The 21,445-nt window shown below is 46.6% G+C and overlaps 1 protein-coding gene across 2 annotated transcripts in view; it reads right to left on the bottom strand.

The window, feature by feature from the left end:
* Nucleotides 1–21,445, bottom strand: part of LOC147102653 (uncharacterized) — a 114,917-nt gene that overhangs the window by 22,923 nt on the left and 70,549 nt on the right. For both annotated transcript variants that reach the window (XM_085963350.1, XM_085963349.1), the window contains 3 exons: nt 9,580–9,703; nt 9,209–9,291; nt 5,464–5,515 (listed from right to left, as the gene is read on the bottom strand). In XM_085963350.1, the coding sequence (XP_085819476.1) occupies nt 5,464–5,515; nt 9,209–9,291; nt 9,580–9,703 (259 nt within the window). The remainder of the gene's footprint in view (nt 1–5,463; nt 5,516–9,208; nt 9,292–9,579; nt 9,704–21,445) is intronic.

Below are 21,445 nucleotides of genomic sequence, written 5' to 3'. Positions count from 1 at the left end.
GCCGAAGTCCTGTGGCTTTTGCTGTATCTCTGCAGCTCCTCTTGCTGCTGCTTCGTATGATACAGCCATACTGAAAGCCTTGTCCAGTGTCAAATCTTTCTCAGAAAGTAGTCTTATCTGTGTTCCTTCGCTTAGGAGACCGCAGACGAATTTGTCTCGTAGAGAATCTGCCAGTCCTGCCCCGAATTGGCAGTGCTTTGACAGCTTTCGTAATTCGGTGAGGTAATCAGCGTTACTTTCATTCTTGTGCTGATTCCTCCTGAAGAATTTGAATCGTTCCGCTATCAGCAGCGGTGTTGGGTTTAAGTGCTCCTGTAGGGTATCAATCAACAATCTCCTTAAAATTCTTGTCCATCGGTTTGGCTGGAGTGATCAAGTTTCGTAACAGCCCGTATGTCCTTGCGCCCATCAGATTTAGAAGTACCGATGCCTTTTTATCATCTGCTACTTCATTCGCCTTGCAATATACCTCCACTCTTTCCACATATGTGGTCCAATCCTCTATATCACTATCGAAAGCAGTAATATTGCCAGTCTTCGGCATCCTGAAAATCAAAAATGGTGCCTCCCGCGCTTTTCCTTCTTCCCCGCCGAATCAAGATGGCGCCTCCCGCGCTTTCCCGCCGCTGCCGCTGCTGCCAACGCTGTTCTCCGCGGTTCCCGTTGCGACCTGCAGCTTTTTGCGGTATTTCTATTTTTTTTTTTATATATATCTTTTAAATAGTTTCTCCGTTACTTGGAGAACCGTTCCCGTCGTGGAGCGGACCCTCTGGGACTTTCCCCTCCCTCTGCTCGGTCCGAACGCCGACCTGCTTTGCAGCACCGGCCGTCTCCTGAGTGTTCCACCCTCTGTCTCTCTTTGCTTCTGCTTTCCGACTCGCTGCCCGGCCCCGCTGCAGAGCCACCCGATCGAGCCCCAGCCCGCCGCAGCCCAGGAAGGATCAGTGCACTACCTGCCACCAGCCCGTTTAGCTGGTGAAACCACAGTTTGTTTTTGTTTTTTTTCTTGCTTCGACCTTCGTCTGAGGAATCGATCTCCTTGAGGTGCTGCCAAATTGCAGGTAAGTTCGTTTCTAACTCGTCGCCACTGTTAGATCCGTGTGTTAATGGAGACACGGAATGCAGGAGTTGATTTACCAAGTGTTTATTGAACAAAGTCTGGAGGTGAACTAACGACACAAGACGCTATACAGGCTTATATACCCGAGTGGTCACTACTGGTACTACAGTACACAGGGGCTTCAAAAACATAGTTCCTCTTAAAGGTACATACACTACAGGTATCCTTATCGGAATCCCTCTTTATTTGTGCTATTTGGAGGAAGAGGAGGGGGGCAAGTAAAATAAATGGGTGCCAGGCAAGCTCGGTTACACCATAGGAGGATGGTGGGTTCATCTGGACTTGACGCTACGATTTACCAGGGATGCTGTGACAGAGTAGTGTTGCATTCTGCAAGCTGGCCTGGACTCAAACTACAGACAAGATACTGCCAGTGACTGCAGAGGTCACTTCAGCCCTTAGCTTCTGTGCCTCAGGCTTATTGCAGGCTGTTACCCTGGAGTGGCTAAGAGGGCAACCCTTCTCACACCCAGCTCAACCATCATTACATTCATTTTACCAGACATAAAGTGGAGTTGGATGCTGGGCCACTCCACTCATGGTAACATAGAACATAGAAAAATAGGAGCAGGAGTAGGCCATTCGGCCCTTCGAGCCTGCTCCGCCATTCAATATGATCATGGCTGATCCTCTATCGCAATACCATATTCCCACTCTCTCCCCATACCCCTTGATGCCTTTTGTGTCTAGAAATCTATCTATCTCCTTCTTAAATATATTCAGTGACTTAGCCTCCACAGGCTTCTGTGGTAGAGAATTCCACAGGTTACCTCTTTTAGTACTCTGGGATGCAGATTATCAGGCCCTGGGGATTTATCGGCTTTCAGTCCCATTCGTTTCTCCAGCACTATTTTTTTACTAATACTAATTTCCTTTAATTCCTCCTTCTCACTAGACCCTTGGTTCCCTCGCATTTCTGGGAAGTTATTTGTGTCCTCTTCCGTGAAGACAGAACCAAAGTATTTGTTTAATTGCTATGCCATTTCCTTGTTCCCCATTATAAATTCAACCATTTCCGACTGTAAGGGACCTACATTTGTCTTCACTAATCCTTTTCTTTTTACATACTTGTAGAAGCTTTTACAATCCACTTTTATGTTTCTTGCAAGTTTACTCTCATACTCTATTTTTCCCCTCTTAATCAATCTCTTGGTCCTTTTTTGCTGAACTCTAAACTGCTCCCAATCCTCAGGCTTGCTACTTTTTCTGGCAACTTTATATGACTCCTCTTTGGATCTAGTACTATCCTTAATTTCTTTTGTTAGCCATGATTGGGCCGCTTTTCCTTTTGTGTTTTTGCGCCAGAAAGGAATGTATAACTGTTGCAATTCATGCATTCATTCGTTCCTTAAATGTTAGCCATTGCCTTTCCACCGTCGTGCCTTTTAATGAAGCTCCCCAATCTATCATAGCCAACTCACTCCTCATACCTTTGTAGTTTCCTTTGTTTAGATATAGGACCCTAGTTTCGGATTGGACTTCTTCACTTTCCATCTTAAAGAAGAATTCTATCATGTTATGGTCACTCTTCCCTAAAGGACCCCACACAAGATTATTAATTAACCCCTTCTCATTGCACAATACCCAATCTAGGATAGCCTGTTCCCTAGTTCACTCCTAAAACCATCTAAAGGTCTAAAAAACCATCTCGTACACACTCCAGGAATTCATCCTCCACAGTATTATTGCTGATTTGGTTTGGCCAGTCTATACTGTATGTAGATTAAAGTCACCCATGATTACTGTAGTACCCTTGTTACATGCATCTTTAATTTCCTGTTTGATGCCATCCCCTACATTACCACTACTGTTTGGAGGCCTATAGACAACTCCCACCAATGTTTTCTGCCCCTTAGTGCTTCTTAGCTGCACCCAGACTGACTCTACATCTTTATTTTCTGAAGGAGAGGAAAGAAGTAACAGGCAAAAAAGGAAGTCCCATGTAGAAGTACCACATACCACTCCACCACTTGCCCCCTCGTGTATGAGGTACTAATACATGGGTTTCCTTTTTTGCCGGTCACTCCTTTCCTCCTCTCCTTCGTCAGCCTTGAAGAAGATGAAATGCCTTTTGAACCTTTCTAAAGGCTGTTAAGAATTTTTGCCCCCCCATGCAACCACTTCACTTTAAGAGGCCACACCCCTTTAAATTGCACCTGCACCACAATTCTCCAGTGCCCCAATCGGACCAGCTTCCTACAATTAGACTATGTTGCATTGCAAGCTACGACTGCTTTTGTAAATATGCTAAATTCGGAAAATTAACTGTTAACTAGCACACTACACCTCTGGCTCGACTTATTCCAGTTCGTAACCAACCTGGACTGAATGTCACCGGATCACAAAAAAATCTACCCCTCACCCCAGTCTAAATGGTTTAGACAATCTGGAAGTCATGAGAAAATTAGCTGTGCGATGATATTTTATTAATTTAAGCAGGGTATTCATTGTAAGTAAGCTTCGCTGTATTTGCACGATCTAGGACTGAAGTAATGAGCGCCCATTGTTCAATCTTCATCTGGAATCAAACTAAGGTCTGACAAGGGGAAAGATTTTATCCCACTACACGGGGAGTCGCATCTAAAAACATACGTTTTTTTTTCTTTCGAGTGTTACAAACAGGCTCTCTGTGTTAAATACCTTGCTGATTTCCCTCTGTGATTCGGACAATAATAGTATTTAAAATCGTTTTGTTTTTCTCCTTTTCTCACCTCTCCTGACGCTCGCAGGGTTATGGTTCCACGGATCCCCGCTACCTCCCAATACCCCACCGAAGCGGCCATTCTTCATGGGCGAGCCTCGATGGTCAGCGTTACCGGGTTATTCTGGAATTTTTTGAAGATGTAACTGGTAAAATAGATAAGGGAGAACCAGTGGATGTGGTGTATTTGGACTTTCAGAAGGCTTTCGATAAGGTCCTGCATAAGAGATTAGCGTGTAAAATTAAGGCACATGGGATTGGGGGCAAAATATTGACTTGGATAGAGAACTGGTTGGCAGACAGAAAGCAAAGAGTTGGAATAAAGGGGTCTTTTTCCGAGTGGCAAGCAATGACTAGTGGGGTACCGCAGGGATCGGTCCTTGGACCCCAGCTATTCACAATATATATTAATGATCTAGACGAGGGAACTAGATGTAATATCTCCAAGTTTGCAGACGACACAAAGCTGGGTGGGCGTGTGTGCTGTGAGGAGGATGCCGAGAAACTCCAGTATGATTTGGACAGGTTGGGTGATTGGGCAGAAGCATGGCAGATGCAATATAACGTGGATAAATGCTGCAGTTGTACAGGGCCTTGGTGAGACCATATCTTGAGTATTGTGTGCAGTTTTGGTCGCCTTATCTGAGGAAGGATGTTCTTGCCATGGAGGGAGTGCAGCGAAGATTCACCAGGCTGATACCTGGGATGGCAGGAAAGACATATGAGGAGAGATTGGGTCGATTGGGCTTATACTCGCTGGAGTTTAGAAGAATGAGAGGGGATCTCATTGAAACTTATAAAATTCTAACAGGACCAGACAGACTAGATGCAGGAAGGATGTTCCCGATGGTCGGGGAGTCTAGAACCAGGGGTCACAGTCTAAGGATAAGGGGTAAGCCATTTAGGACAGAGATGAGGAGGAATTTCTTCACCCAGAGAGTGGTGAACCTGTGGAATTCTCTACCACAGAAGGCAGTAGAGGCCAATTCATTAAATATATTCAAGAAGGAGTTGGATATATTTCTTAAGGCTAATGGGATCAAGGGATATGGGGAGAAGGCAGGGATAGGCTACTGAATTTGGATGATCAGCCATGATGCCATTGAATGGCGGAGCAGGCTCGAGGGGCCGAATGGCCTACTCCTGCTCCTATCTTCTATGTTTCTATTCAACTGTGACGGGAATCACGGCCAAGCCCAAACCAGCCTTCAACCCTCACCAGCGCTTTCCAGCATTTCTTGATCAGAAGCAGTGAACAGTAGCCAATTCCCCTCCCTGCCTATCCCAGGGGAACTGCAGTCAATAAGTAGTGCCCAACTGCTTGTACAGCTCAAATCAGCTAACATCAGCACAGGATGGGGATTGAAGCCAGGATCTACCGCAGTTTGTAGGGATCAGGACTGAAACCAGGCCACTGAGCAATCCAGTTACTTAGAGCTACAGCAGTCGAAGTAGATAATGGTCACTGATGTGACGTCACTCAACTATAATGTAGCTCAGTTTTACATATGTTTGTGGAACCATGCCCGAGCAAGCCTACACCTTCAGGAGACGGGGAGAAAACTGGAACAAGAACTCGAATCCAAATTCAAAATACTTTACACTTCTATCTGATCAAGAAAAAAAAACTCGACATACTCACCCCATCCAAACTCTCAAGCTGAGGCATCAGGAGAGAAATCTCCACGAGGTCCCTGGGGAAAGTCATTACTAATGATATTAAGTGACAGCATTGGATAAAACAAGTGCAGCACTGTACAGACACTGTGAAATACAATACCAACTCTGACACCGATTAAGAACATAAGAAATAGGAGCAGGAGTAAGCCATATGACCCCTCGAGCCAGTTCCACCATTCAATAAGATCATGGCTGATCTTCTACATCATCTCCACCTTCCTGCACTATCCCCATATCCCTTGACTCCTTTAGTGCCCGAAAATCTATCGATCTCTGTCTTGAATATACTCAATGACTGCAATTCTCTACTCCAGAGGGCTGTGGATGCTCAAAGATTCACAACCCTCTGAGTGAAGAAATTTCTCCTCATCTCAGTCCTAAATGGCCGACCCCTTATCCTGAGACTGTGACCCCTGGTTCTAGACTCTCCAACCAGGAGGAACAGCCTCTCAGCAACCACCCTGCCAAACCCTCTCAGAATTTTATACGTTTCAATGAGATCTTCTAAACGCCAGAGAATATAGGCCCATTCTACTCAATGCACTGAATAAACCTAATCTTCACTGGGCTGACATATAACATGAAATGAGGGATCCCCCTGAAGGTTCACTGGGAAAATATATCCTGCAGTGTGATATTGAGTCACATAGACCAGGAAAACCTCACTTCTGATCCCCGATCTGAGCTCCCTTGTCAGTTGTCACCTGGGGCTCTTACCCCTGGCCATTGTCCATTGAGCTGTGCTGGGAAATGCGCATGTGGGGCAAGGAAATATCACTTTCATTATGTCACCCTTCGCTATGGAACTAACTCCTGTATCATTGACTACTTCTGGAGAAGAGGAATAAGGGAGAAAACTGGGATAATAAAAATAGAATCATACAACACAGAGGAAGCCATTCGGCCCATTGTGCCTGTGCCGGCTCTTTGAAAGGGCTCTCCAATTAGTCCCACTTCCCTGCTCTTTTCCCATAGCCCTGCAATTTTTTCCCCCTTCAAGTACATATCCAGTTCCCTTTTGAAAGTTACTACTGAATCTGGTTCCACCACCCTTTAAGTAGTGCATTCCAGATCATAACAACTCCTTCTCTGGTTCTTTTCCCAATTACCTTAAATCTGTGTCCTCTGATTACTGAACCTCCTGCCAGTGGAAAAAGTTTCTGCCTATTTACTCTATCACAGGTATTCATGATTTTGAACACCTCTATTAAATCTCCCCATAACCCTCTCTATTCTAAGGAGAACAATCCCAGCTTCTCTAGTCTCTCCATAATATGCGATATACAAATATCGCATTTGTAAATGATGATAAAAGTCTATAACCACCTGAGGTCCCCACCATCACAGAAGCCAGTCTTCAGCCAATTCGATTCACTCCATGTGATATCAAGAAACGGCTGAGTGCACTGGATACAGCAAAGGCTGTGGACCCTGACAACATCCCGGCTATCATGCTGAAGACTTGTGCTCCAGAACTAGCCGCGCCTCTAGCCAAGCTGTTCCAGTACAGCTACAAGACTGGCATCTATCCGACAATGTGGAAAACTGCCCTGGTATGTCCTGTCCACAAAAAGCAGGACAAATCCAACACGGTCAATTACCGTCCCATCAGTCTACTCTCAATCATCAGCAAAGTGATGGAAGGTGTCATCGAAAGTGCCATCAAGCGGCACTTACTCACCAATACTGCTCACTGATGCCCAGTTTGGGTTCCGCCAAGACCACTCGGTCGACGACCTCATTACAGCCTTGGTCCAAACATGGACAAAGGAGCTGAATTTTAGAGGTGAGGTGAGAGTGACAGCCTTTGACATCAAGGCAGCATTTGACCGGGTGTGGCATGAAGGAGTCCTAGTAAAACTGAGGTCAATGGGAATCGGGGGGGAAAACGTTCCACTGGTTGGAGTCATACCTAGCACAAAGGAAGATGGCTGTGGTGATTGAAGGTCAATCATCACAGCCCCAGGACATCGCTGCAGGAGTTCCTCAGGGCAGTGTCCTAGGCCCAACCATCTTCAGCTGCTTCATCAATGACCTTCCCTCCAACATAAGGTCAGAAATGGGGATGTTTGCTGATGACTGCACAGTGTTCAGTGCCATTCACAACTCCTCAGATAATGAAGCAGTCCATGCCCGCATGCAACAAGACCTGGACGACGTTCAGACTTGGGCTGATAAGAGGCAGGTAACATTCGCGCCACAGAAGTGAAAGGCAATGACTATCACCAACAAGCGAGAGTCTAAACACCGCCCCTTGACATTCAATGGCATTACCATCGCCGAATCCCCCACCATCAACATCCTGGGGGGTCACCATTGACCAGAAACTTAACTGGACCAGCCACATAAATACTGTGGCAACAAGAGCAGGTCAGAGGCTGGGTATTCTACGGCAAGTGTCTCACCTCCCGACTCCCCAAAGCCTTTCTACCATTTTCAAGGCATAAGTAAGGAGTGTGATGGAATACTCTCCACTTGCCTGGATGAGTGCAGCTCCAACAACACTCAAGAAGCTCGACACCATCCAGGACAAAGCAGCCCACTTGATTGGCACCCCATCCACCACCTTAAACATTCACTCCCTCCACCACCGGCGTACCGTGGCTGCAGTGTGTACCATCTACAAGATGCGCTGCAGCAACTCATCAAGGCTCCTTCGGCAGCACCTCCCAAACCCGCGACCTCTTCCACCTAGAAGGATAAGGGCAGCAGGTGCATGGGAACACCACCACCTCCAAGTTCCCCTCCAAGTCACACATCATCCTGACTTAGAAGTATATCGCCGATCCTTCATCGTCGCTGGGTCAAAATCCTGGAACTCCCTACCTAACAGCACTGTGGGAGCACCTTCACCACATGGACTGTAGCGGTTCAAGGCGGCGGCTCACCACCACCTTCTCAAGGGCAATTAGGGATGGGCAATAAATGCTGGCCTTTGCAACGACGCCCACATCCCATAAAAATGAATTTAAAAAAATAAATAAATCATTCATGCCCATTAAAGACCTATTTTATTTATATATCCCTCCTGCTCTGAGGGCTCGGACTCTTGCTGGAGTAGAGTTCCACGGTTGCTGCCAGCCCTCTGGTAAGTTGCCCAAGCTTGGCCACAGGGGTACTTAGCTGGGATGCCCCACATGGGTGAATAGCCGACAGTAGGATATGTGTTATTTATAGTAACTGAAACAGGAGGCCCTGAACTGATCAATAGCAAAGGCAAGCATGAGAATGGCGTGTCTGGATTGCCACGCTAGATGCCTCAATGGACACTACCTCCTTTATTATATCTTTTGAAACACACTAACAATTAAATGAAGTGAAAGGGATCGGTGGAGACAATTTTGCCTTTGAGATTGGCAACTTGCAGCATGCAGACCAACAAGATGTCCCAGCAGACACCTTCCATATTCCGACAGATAATATAAGCTGCTACAGTGGGATATCAAAGCTCTTAAACCAAAATCAGGTTCATTGTAGCATTTGTATTGTACTCGTTTCAAGTTAAATGCAGAAATTATTTGCACTTTACTGATACTAACATAGCTCTTTCCCACTATTGACAATTCTAAAACATTTGTAGAAGCAGGAATTTGCATGAGGTGTAGTCCCATAGTGGGGAGTCTACTGAACAAGCTAAAACCAGACTTTCTTGCTGTAATACTTTGCCAGTATATATAGTTCTTACAGATATACAGCATAGTTCTCACATGGTTTGTTCTTCCTCTGATGTCCCAGTTCTGTTGCCAGCTAAATGCAGTTCCACCAGGTGGCAGCACTGCGTCAGAGATTGCTTGAAGGAAAGAACATTGACATAAATAGCTCTTCAGCCCAGTCACTCCCTGAGCAACCGCAATTCATCATGTTTTTGAAAGGTGAAACATAGTTCTCATTAGATAGGCACTCCAATCTACATAATAATGCAATAATATGCAAATTCATGCATTATAATAAATTAATATTTTGTTCTTAATTTGATAGAAAATACAAGTCCGTAAGTTAATAAAAAATAATTTTAGAATAATAATTCAGGGCTATTAAGGGTGATCATTCTGTATGGACATGGAATAATTATACTTACTAGTTCTTCCCTGAAGTCGATGCAGTTATTGGCTACGTTAAGGACATTGAGGTTAGGGAATTGTTCGGAGAAGCTGCAGACAGACTTCAGCTGGTTGTCAGCAAGATTCAACTCCTGCAAGGAACTGAGAAGTACCAACTGTGAGCGTAGTAAAAATAGTAGCTTAAAGCCTGAGAAATCACAGGAAGGATATATGCATCCTCAATAAGGAAGCAAGCAGACATCATCAAACCAACAGCTTTCAACACACTGCGGAAGTGGGTTATTTGAAATTTTAACCCTTTAACACATTTCTAATTAACAAAATACTATTTTCAAAAGTATTTTTAACAGAACAAGGAAGGTGGACAAGAGTATACTGTAATAGTCTCTTTCAAAAATGAAAAACCAATATCAAGGGGATGTGCATTGTAGGCTATGATTATATTGCTCAACGCCAAACGAACGGTCAGGTCCTCTCTTAATTTATGTACGATCCATACTCCATAACAGTGAGTCAAAATGGCAGCACCACTGTCAACATCCAGTCCTCAACTGGAAAAAGGAAAATAAATGGAACGGGTAGTTCCCTTACAGATGTTTGAAGGCCTATTGGCCAGTTGTGAAGCCTGAATAATATTCCAGAAAGGGACCATTTGCAAGAACTTCTCCTGATTAAAATGGAGCTAATGTGTCTTTCGCTCAAACAGTACAGTCTCCCAGAACCTCTGGATCGGGTGTCCTGTGCTCCGAGGAATATCTGATCTCAGTAAACCAGGATACGTCCAAGTTCAAGGGAAGATTGAGCAACCTGCCTGTATGACATATCTTTGAATAAGAACTGGAGTTTATAAAGCACCTCATCATGTCCTCAGCACATCCCAAAATGCTTTACAACCAATGGATTACTTCTGTAATGCAGTCACTGTTGTAATGTAGGGAAACGCAACAGCCAAACTGTGCACAGCAAGGTCCCACAATCAGCAAATTAATGAATGGTCAGATAATCTGTGATGTTGGTTGAGGGAAGAATTTTGTCCAGGACACCGGGAAACTCCCTGCTCTTCGAATATTGCTGTGGGATCTTTTACATCCGCTTGAGCAGGTACAGAGGTCTTTGGTTACAAAATCTCATCCGGAACACAGCACCTCCAACACTGCTGCACTCTCTCAGTACTGCACTTGGGAGGTGTCAGCCAAGGTTATGTACTCAAGTCCATAGCGTGGCTTGAACCACAACCTTCTGACTCAGAGGCGCGAGTGCTGCCAACTGAGCCAAAGATGACACTTTTATGACGCCAAACCCACCACCGATCTGCTTTGCACTCGCATCCATGGGACACGAAAAGTCTGTACCCACATAAAGCCAAAACCAAACCGCTGCTCACTGGATTCACAGATTAAAAAACGGAGAAGCCCCCATTCAGCTTGCAGCAAATTACTTTGGTGTGGCTGCACAGCATATCTGATTCATTCGCACTGCATCCAGAGCTGGCAAAGCTTGATTGAATAAAAAAAAGTGCTTTGTTTTTTTTTGGGCACTTTACGTCGTGATTTTCCTTATTATTTTGCACTACATTAAATTTCCTGGACATAAATCCAGATTTCTATTCCCAGGTTGCAGATCACAAGGAGGTTATAAATAAAGTACTCTGGGTATCCAGGGAGAATTTGATCACCTGAGACTAGTTTTGTCTGGATTTATAACACAAAGAAAATGCTCAGCAGCAGAATGAAAAACCACAAGGCCTCAGCGTGCAAAAAAAAACCACACAGCCTCAGCCTGCAAAAAAAAACCAAAACTGAATGTGAGTTACTAGAACATGCTACTGGTAAAATATAACATCTTTTCTAATTCCCCTGCTCCAGGAGGGGTTGTGAGGCGACACCTTTCATGGCGGCATCGGTGTAGTACATCGCAGCGTCTGGATCCATACTCACAGCCCCTCCAGACAGACCGAGCTTGCAATCTCCGCAGGGCTAAACTCACAGCTGCTTTGCCAAAGAGGGGGATTGGGGCGGAGGCAGGGGCGGGAGGGGGGCATGTGCTGAATATCAGAAGGGTAAGTCACTGCCAGGTACCTCTGCACTTCTCCTAGCAGCTAGAGGCAGAGGCCTGGGAGCAGACCGCATGTTTTCTCACCGGAGAAATGGTGCATTGGGTGAGGGAATGAGGAGAACCAGGAAGAAAAATGGGAATTTTTTTTTTTTTTTTTTTTAAAAAGGTAATTTCTAAGCCAGAACAACAACAACAACAACGTGGATTTATATAGCACCTTTAACACAGTAAAACGTCCTACGGCGCTACACAGGAGCTTTAGCGGACAAAAATTAACACTGAGCCATTAGGACAGGTGACCAAACGCTTGGTCAAAGAGGTAGGTTTCAAGCAGCTTCCAGAGCTTAGGGCCTTGACGGCTGAAGGCACGGCCACCAATGGTGGAGTGAAGGAAACTAGGGTTGTCAATTATTTGTTTTCTTATCCTTTTCATTGCACAGTGGCAGAGTTAAACTAGAGAGGCCTTTAGCGGACTGAGACTGACTTGCATTACCCACTGATGTATGTGATACACTCGCAGCATCAATGCCCATATAACACGTTAATAAAGGGCAACTGGGCCACTATCATCTTCTTCTTAGGCAGTCCCTCGGAACCGAGGATGACTTGCTTCCACATTAAAAATGAGTTCGCAGGTGACTGATTAGTCCAATGCGGGACCTACAGTCTCTGTCACAGGTGGGGCAGACGGTGGTTGAAGGGGCGGGCGGGTGGGGTGCTTGGGTTGACGTGCGCTCCTTGCGCTGCCTGCGCTTGGCTTCGGCTTGCTCCCGGCAAAGAGACTCGAGGTGTTCGGCGCCTTCTCGGATGCTTCTCCTCCACTTTGTGCGGTCTTGGGCCAGGGATTCCCAGGTGTCGGTGGGGATGTTACACTTTTTCAAGGAAGCTTTGAGGGTGTCCTTGAAGCGTTTCCTCTGCCCACCTGGGGCTCTCTTGCTGTGCCGGAGCTCCGAGTAGGGCGCTTGTTTTGGGAGTCTCGTATCGGGCATGTGGACAATGTGACCCATCCATCGGAGCTGATTGAGCGTGGTCAAAGCTTCGATGCTGGGGATGTTGGCCTGAGCAAGAACACTGACGTTGGTGTGCCTATCCTGCCAATGGATTTGCAGCATCTTGTGGAGGCAGCGTTGGTGGTACCTCTCCAGTGCTTTGAGGTGCCTGCTGTACATAGTCCATGTCTCTGAGGCATACAGCAGGGCGGGTATCACTGCTGCTCTGTAGACCATGAGCTTGGTGCCGGGTTTGAGGTCCTGGTCTTCAAACACTCTCTTCCTCAGGCGACCGAAGGCTGCACTGGCACACTGAAGGTGGTGTTGGACTTCGTCGTCGACGTCTGCCCTTGTTGACAGTAGGCTCCCAAGGTATGGAAAGTAGTCCACGTTGTCCAAGGCCTTGTCGTGGATTTTGATAATCGGGGGGCAGCACTGTGCGGCGAGGGCAGGTTGGTATATATATTGGGCCACTATAACACAATGAGATTACCTGAATGTTCTTACAAGGGAAGTAACCAAGGCAAAGTGACCAGTTATAAATGAACCAAAGGACATACGGATTTAAATGCACTTTCAGCTACTGGAGCTTGCAGAGAAGCAGCTTTTACGTTTATTTAATGGAGAAGTATTTTTTTGTTGCTGCGATTCAATGAGCTTCGACTCTGCAGCCAATGCCGCTTTTCAGTAATTACATGCATGCACGCAGATTTCACATTAAAGCTCACAACTCAGGATTTACATAAAATAATTATTTTAATCTCCAGAGACCTGAAGGCTGAACCAACGGAGGCTTAAACAATACATCACCAGGGGGACATCTGGTGTCAAAGATGTACCGCTACAGGGAGCAAAGGCATGAAGACTGGATAGTCAACACAATTAGGAGCCAGTGAAATTTATCCAGAGAATCACTACCTATTTTAATGCAAGGAGTCTTGCAAATAAGGTGGATGAACTGAAGGTGTTGATAAACACATGGGAGTATGATATTGTTGCTATCACGGAGACATGGTTGAGGGAAGGGCAAGATTGGCAGCTCAATATTCCGGGGTACAGAATCTTCAGGCGAGACAGAGGGGGAGGTATAAGAGGAGGGGGTGTCGCAATATTAATTAAGGAGTCAATTACTGCAGTAAGGAGGGATGATATATTAGCAGGGTCCTCTAATGAGGCCATATGGGTGGAGCTTAAAAACAAAAAGGGGGCAAGCATTTTGCTGGGAGTGTACTATAGGCCTCCAAACAGTCAGGGGGAGATAGAGGAACAGATATGTAGGCAAATCTCAGAGAAATGTGCAAATAATAGGGTAATAATAATGGGGGATTTCAACTTCCCCAATATTAACTGGGATAGTCAGAGTGTGAAAGGCTCAGAGGGTGTAGAATTCTTAAAGTGCATCCAGGAGAGCTTTTTGAGCCAGCATGTAGAAAGTCCTACAAGAGAGGGGGCGGTACTGGACCTAATTCTAGGGAATGTGGCCGGCCAAGTGGAAAAAGTGCTAGTAGGTGAGCACTTTGGTGATAGTGACCATAATATGGTAAGATTTAAGGTGGCCATGGAAAAGGACAGGGATGGGCCGGAAATAAAGGTTCTAAATTGGGGGAAGGCCGATTTTAATAGGATAAGGCAGGATCTGGCCAAAATGGACTGGGATCAGCTACTTGTAGGAAAATCCGCATCAGAGCAATGGGAGGCTTTCAGAAGGGAGATTGAGATCATACAATGGCAACATGTTCCCGTAAAGGTCAAGGGTGGTTCCAAAAACCACAGGGAACCGTGGATGTCAGGGGATATACGAGAATGGATTAGGAAAAAAAGGAGGGCTTTTGGTAGATACCAAAGGCTAAAGACGGAGGAAGCCCTAGAGGAGTACAAAAAGTGCAGGGGGATACTTAAAAAAGAAATTAGGAGATCAAGGAGGGGCCATGAAATAACACTGGCGAGCAAAATAAAGGAAAATCCGAAGATGTTTTATAAGTATATTAAGGGTAAGAGGATAACTAGGGAAAAAATAGGGCCCATTAGGGACAAAAGTGGCAATCTGTGTGTGGAGCCGGAAGATGTAGGAGGGGTTTTAAATGAATTTTTTGCATCTGTTTTCACTATGGAGAAGGACGATGTAGACATAGAAATAGGGCGGGGGGACTGTGATATGCTCGGACATATTAACATCGAGAGGGAGGAGGTATTGGCGGTTTTAGCTGGCCTAAAAATGGATAAATCCGCAGGCCCGGATGAAATGTATCCCAGGCTGCTGTGTGAGGCAAAGGAGGAGATTGCGGGGGCTCTAACACATATATTCAGGACCTCTCTGGCCACAGGGGATGTGCCAGAGGACTGGAGAACCGCTAGTGTAGTACCATTATTCAAGAAGGGAAGTAGGGAAAAACCGGGGAACTACAGGCCAGTGAGCCTAACATCAGTGGTAGGAAAATTATTGGAAAAAATCCTGAGGGACAAAATTTGTCTCCACTTGGAGAGGCAAGGATTAATCAGGGATAGTCAACATGGCTTTGTCAAGGGAAGATCATGTCTGACTAATTTGATTGAATTTTTTGAGGGGGTGACTAGGTGTGTGGATGAGGGTAACGCAGTGGATGTGGTATACATGGATTTCAGTAAGGCCTTCGATAAAGTCCCGCACAGGAGACTGGTCAAGAAGGTAAGAGCCCATGGAATCCAGGGTGCCTTGGCACATTGGATACAAAACTGGCTTAGTGGCAGAAGGCAGAGGGTGATGGTCGAAGGTTGTTTTTGTGACTGGAAGCCTGTGGCCAGTGGGGTACCACAGGGATCGGTGCTGGGTCCCTTGCTGTTTGTGGTCTACATTAATGACTTGGATATGAATGTAAAGGGTATGATCAGTAAGTTCGCGGATGATACAAAAATTGGTAGGGTGGTAAATAGCGAGGAGGGTAGCCTCAGTCTGCAGGACGATATAGATGGGTTGGTCAGGTGGGCGGAACAGTGGCAAATGGAATTTAACCCGGAAAAGTGCGAGGTGATGCACTTTGGGGGGACTAACAAGGCAAGGGAATACACAATGAATGGAAAGACCCTAGGAAAGACGGAGGGTCAGAGGGATCTGGGTGTGCAAGTACACAGATCCCTGAAGGCGGCGGAACAGGTGGATAAGGTGGTAAAAAAGGCATATGGGATACTTGCCTTCATGGCAGCACGGTGGCATAGTGGTTAGCACTGTTGCCTCACAGCGCCAGGGACCCGGGTTCGAATCCAGCCTCGGGTGACTGTCTGTGTGGAGTTTGCACATTCTCCCTAAATACATGGGGATAGGGTGGGATATGTGTCGGTGCAGGCTCGATGGGCCAAAATGGCCTCTATCTGCACTGTGGGGATTCTGTGATTCTGTGATTGTGATCTGTGATCTGCCGAGGCATTGAATATAAGAGCAAGGAGGTTATGATGGAGCTGTATAAAACACTGGTTAGGCCACAGCTGGAATACTGTGTGCAGTTCTGGTCGCCACACTACAGGAAGGATGTGATCGCGTTAGAGAGGGTGCAGAGGAGGTTCACCAGGATGTTACCAGGGCTGGAGCGCTTCGGCTATGAAGAGAGACTGGGCAGATTGGGTTTGTTTTCCTTGGAGCAGAGGAGGCTGAGGGGGGACATGATTGAGGTGTACAAAATTATGAGGGGCATAGATAGGATGGATGCTGAGGAGCTTTTTCCCTTAGTAGAGGGGTCAATAACTAGGGGGCATAGATTCAAGGTAAAGGGCGGGAGGTTTAGAGGGGATTTGAGAAAGAACTTTTTCACCCAGAGGGTGGTTGGAGTCTGGAACTCACTGCTTGAAAGGGTTGTGGAGGCAGAAACCCTCACAACATTTAAGAAGCATTTGGATGTGCACTTGAAATGCCATAGCATACAAGGCTACGGGCCAAATGCTGGAATATGGGATTAGATTAGGCAGGGCTTGATGGCCGGCGCGGACACGATGGGCCGAAGGGCCTCTATCCGTGCTGTATTACTCTATGACTATGACTCTATGACTACCGTCACTGCAACATTTTGCCTGTTTAATCGGCTCCCTTGTGGTTTCCAGAAGAGAGTTGCTACCTTTTGCCAAATCCAAAGCCAAGCTTGGACAGGATAGTGGGGTGGGATCACGACTAGAATGCTGAGGTTTGTTCCGATCGAAATTAATTTGAAATATTTAAAAAAAACCTAGGCATCTGCTGCGTCCACATTACAAGACGCAGAACTGGAAAAGAAAATGCAAACGCTTTAGCCCCTCGATTTTAACCTCACCCGCCCAGCGGGAAGAGGGCGGGTTCGGGTCGGCTGCCTGTTGTCGCCCTTCGCCTGATTTAACACTCCGCTGACTTCGACGGAGCAATAAATCAGGCGAGGTGTAAAACAGGCAGTCGACCGAACCCAACCCCATTAGGTTAAAACCGGGGCATCTATATTGCAGAGATTTTCAGACAAACCCACTCAAAAACAAGAATGATCAGGCCCCCCCCCCAAAAAAGACAGATGGGCAACGACTCCAAAACGATGAACTCCAAAGCTATTTTCACATTGTAAATAATGCTTCCGTCATTGTCCATTCCAGTTTGCAGTTATCGAAGTCGTGGCATTTGATGCTGATGAAATGGGCTTGGCAGTAAGAATTTTTTGAAATGTGGATTTTTGAGATTAGAATCTGAACTCTATACAACCCTACTCGCTCAGCCCTCACGACAGTCTGAAGTCCCAGTACTGGCTGACAGATACAGCCGACTGCCATATGAATCAACAGATTTCACAAGTTCTCTATAAATGCATTTTCCTGTATAATTGGGGAACCTCACCTCAGTAGATAGTGCATCTGACACCAGGCTTGTATAAATGGGCCTTTACCTGGCTCACAGATCCTTTGGTACCTGGTCTTGGGGCGGTGACACTAGAATGACTCCCATGAACTGTCATCCGCCATTGCTCTCTTCGGGTGTGTTGCGAGGTCGATGTTGGAGACCTCCCCATGAGCTTCTCAAAGCAGAAAGGAATGTGAACCCGGCCCTGTGAGTTTAGCAGCACAGCACAACGGCTGGTAATCCAACAGCAACTTGCACCACCGTGAGAACACGCACCTCCGATCACAGTCAGGCCTTCTGAAGTCGCACCCTTTCTGGATAACAGCCGGAGTGCAGTCGGCAGCACTCCCCCAAGGGAAAGCAGCCTTAAAGTTGCCCGCATCCCAGGGTAGTCCAGCTGTATTATCACAGGCCTTAGTAACAGTCTCCTCTGTTCCGATTTCTCCTCTTCCTTTTTAAAGAGACGACTCTTAGTAAGATATAGTTCTATGGGCATCAGTCACTTTATGGTTCTCGTCCAGGTGATCATTATTCATGCAGCTGCCTAGCAAGTTATTCTACGCATGCCCGATACGAGACTCCTAAAACAAGCGCTCTACTCGGAGCTCCAGCACGGCAAGAGAGCCCCAGGTGGGCAGAGGAAACGCTTCAAGGACACCCTCAAAGCCTCCTTGAAAAAGTGTAACATCCCCACCGACACCTGGGAATCCCCGGCCCAAGACCGCACAAAATGGAGGAGAAGCATCCGGGAAGGCGCCGAACACCTCGAGTCTCTTCGCCGGGAGCAAGCGGAAGCCAAGCGCAGGCAGCACAAGGAGCGCACGTCAAGCCAAGCACCCCACCCACCCGCCCCTTCAACCACCGTCTGCCCCACCTGTGACAGAGACTGTAGGTCCCACATTGGACTCATCAGTCACCTGCGAACTCATTTTTAATGTGGAAGCAAGTCATCCTCGGTTCCGAGGGACTGCCTAAGAAGAAGAAGTATTCTACCATGGGGCATTACAGATTAGCGCGATCCTGTCCACACAGGATGTCCACATGTACACACATTACACATGGGCCGGGGTGGGGGGGGTGCCTGGGGCATGAACCCTGACTGATCTTCCCCTTCCTAATCCAAGGGCACTATGCAGGTAACTCAACATAGACTGGGGTTTGAACTGGCGGTTACTTACACTGGCAGTGCACTGCAGTACATGGATTTTATTTATTTTCTTTATTGGAGATTGCTGAGCTGCCAAGGCATTCTGAACTGGAGCTTCATCATGTGCAAAATTCCTCACACCGCAAATTCCTAATTTCGGTTATGCTGTTGTGAGGATGCACGGACATGGAAGTCAGGTCCATGCACACCGGAAAAGGGGAAAGGTCAGAAGAAGAATCATCCTGAGCCACTCTCATATAACCTACACAGCAGGTAAAGTGGTTGCAGACTCAGATCTGGGAGCACAGGGAGAGCTAAAGAGGCGAATCATTTAGGAAAGAAAAACCAGGCAATAGAGAATTCTTCTGAGTCTCTGCTGTGTTAGTCGATCTCAGCCAGGGCACCATAACTGAGCACTCTGAGCACAGGATGGGGTAGAAAAAATAGTCAGCATTCTCATCGCCATCCCGTGACCCCCTGCTGGAATATGGTGGGTGGAAGAGAGATAGGACAAAGCAAGGGAAAGAGGAAAGAGTGGGAAAGAGGGAAAGAGAAAGAGCACAAGTGGGAGAAAGGGCAAGAGAGGAGAGAGAGAGAGAGAGAGAGGAGAGAGAGGAGCGGGCGAGAGAGACAGAGGAGAGAGAGAGTGGGCGAGAGAGAGAGAGTGGGCGAGAGAGAGAGAGAGTGGGAGAGAGAGTGAGAACAGGCAAGAGAGAGGGAGTGGGCAAGAGAGGGAGTGGGCAAGAGAGGGAGTGGCAAGAGAGGGAGTGGGCAAGAGAGGGAGTGGGCAAGGGAGGGGAATGGGCAAGAGAGAGGGAGTGGGCAAGAGAGAGGGAGTGGGCAAGAGAGGGAGTGGGCAAGAGAGAGGGAGAGCGGGCGGGAGAGAGAGCGGGCGAGAGAGCACAGACTAGAGAGAGAGTGAGAGCGGGCGAGAGAGAAAGAGGGAGTGGGTGAAAGAGAAAGAGACAGGGTGAGAGAGAGAGAGAGAAGAGAGGGTGAGAGAGAGAGAGAGAGAGGGAGAGGGTGAGAGAGGGAGAGGGTGAGAGAGAGAGAGGGTGCGAGAGAGAGGGTGAGAGAGAGAGAGGGTGAGAGAGAGAGAGGGTGAGAGAGAGAGAGAGGGTGAGAGAGAGAGAGGGTGAGAGAGAGAGAGGGTGAGAGAGAGAGAGGGTGAAGAGAGAGAGAGGGTGAGAGAGAGAGGGTGAGAGAGAGAGGGTGAGAGAGAGAGAGGGTGAGAGAGAGAGAGAGAGGGTGAGAGAGAGAGAGAGAGAGGGTGAGAGAGAGAGAGGGTGAGAGAGAGAGAGAGAGAGAGAGAGTGAGAGAGAGAGGGAGGGTGAGAGAGAGAGAGAGAGGGTGAGACTTAGGTCCTGACAATAAATCCCCAAAAAACCAAAGTCCTTGTGTTCCAGCAAAGATCCAGACATCAGGGACCCAGAATAAATTTCACACTAGGAACAACTAAAATTGAACAAACCACTAACTACGCATACTTGGGCTTAAAAATCAGCTCTACGGGAAATTTTCATCTGGCAGTGAATGAACTGAAAGGGAAAGCTAGAAGGGCTTTCTATGCCATTAAAAAATCAATCCAAATAGAAATCCCAATTAGCATTTGGCTCAAAATTTTTTAATCAGTAATTGAACCAATTGCACTCTATGGCAGTGAGGTGTGGGGACCGCTAACACAACAAGAATTTGCAAAATGGGACAAACACCCAATTGAGATCCTACATGCAGAATTCTGTAAAGGTATTCTCCGGGACTCAAAGGAAAACCGTAAACAATGCATGCAGGGCAGAACTAGGCCAATATCCATTATAATTACTATCCAAAAAAGAGCCACCAAATTTTGGAAACACCTAAAAATGAGCAACCCCCACTGCTATCATTACGAAGCCCTGAAATGCCAAGAGAGGACCATAAAGAAGAATACCCTCAGTCAACTAGTCCTGGTACTCAGTGAATTAACTACTAACACTACTAACAATAATCAGCCCCAGGGACAGTGACATCGTAGCACAGAGAATTCGACCCAACACAATTGTCACTAAGCAAAAGGAAAATACCTGTCATATTGGGCAGAAACAACAAAAACCCAAAACAAACTCAATTGCTACTTGGCCCTAAACAGACAGTACAACATGGCTGAATACCTGACCATGGTAAAGGATAGCAAACTGAGAAAAACCTTGACAAGGTACAGACTTAGTGAACATAGCCTGGCCATCGAAAAAGGCAGACACAGACAGACCCGGCTGCCAAGAGAGGACAGGATATGCTCTCACTGCAGTCAGGGAGTGGTGGAGACAGAGAGGCACTTCCTCACAGCTTGTGGAAAATATCAGGGCATCAGGGAGAATTTCTACCAAAAATTCACAAAAATATGCCCTGAATTCAGAAATTTGAATGACGACCAAAAACTCCCATACCTACTAGAGGAACAGAGAAATTGTGTAACCTTAGTGGCACACTATGTTACAGCTTGCCATAAACAGAGGGTCAACCAGTAAACCTAAGAGTATATACAAATTATACGAATGTATATTTATACACTCAGGGATATATTCTGTTTATACACTGTATGAATAGCTCTGCGTTTATGTGTTCAACCATAAATGTTTTTCGATGCTTTGGCAACATAGGATGTACCTTATCATGCCAATAAAGCGATTTGAATTGAATTGAATTGAGAGAGGGTGAGAGAGAGAGGGTGAGAGAGAGAGGGGGTGAGAGAGAGAGAGGGTGAGAGAGAGAGAGGGTGAGAGAGAGAGAGGGTGAGAGAGAGAGGGTGAGAGAGAGAGAGAGGGTGAGAGAGAGAGAGAGAGGGTGAGAGAGAGAGAGGGTGAGAGAGAGAGAGAGGGAGGGTGAGAGAG

This window comes from Somniosus microcephalus, chromosome 21 (genome assembly GCF_052327205.1).
Source record: "Somniosus microcephalus isolate GS21.2 chromosome 21, FLI_Smic_1.0, whole genome shotgun sequence".
NCBI classification, from domain to species: domain Eukaryota; kingdom Metazoa; phylum Chordata; class Chondrichthyes; order Squaliformes; family Somniosidae; genus Somniosus; species Somniosus microcephalus.
Note: the sequence above shows the minus strand (reverse complement) of the source record. Positions and strands in the feature narration are given on the sequence as shown.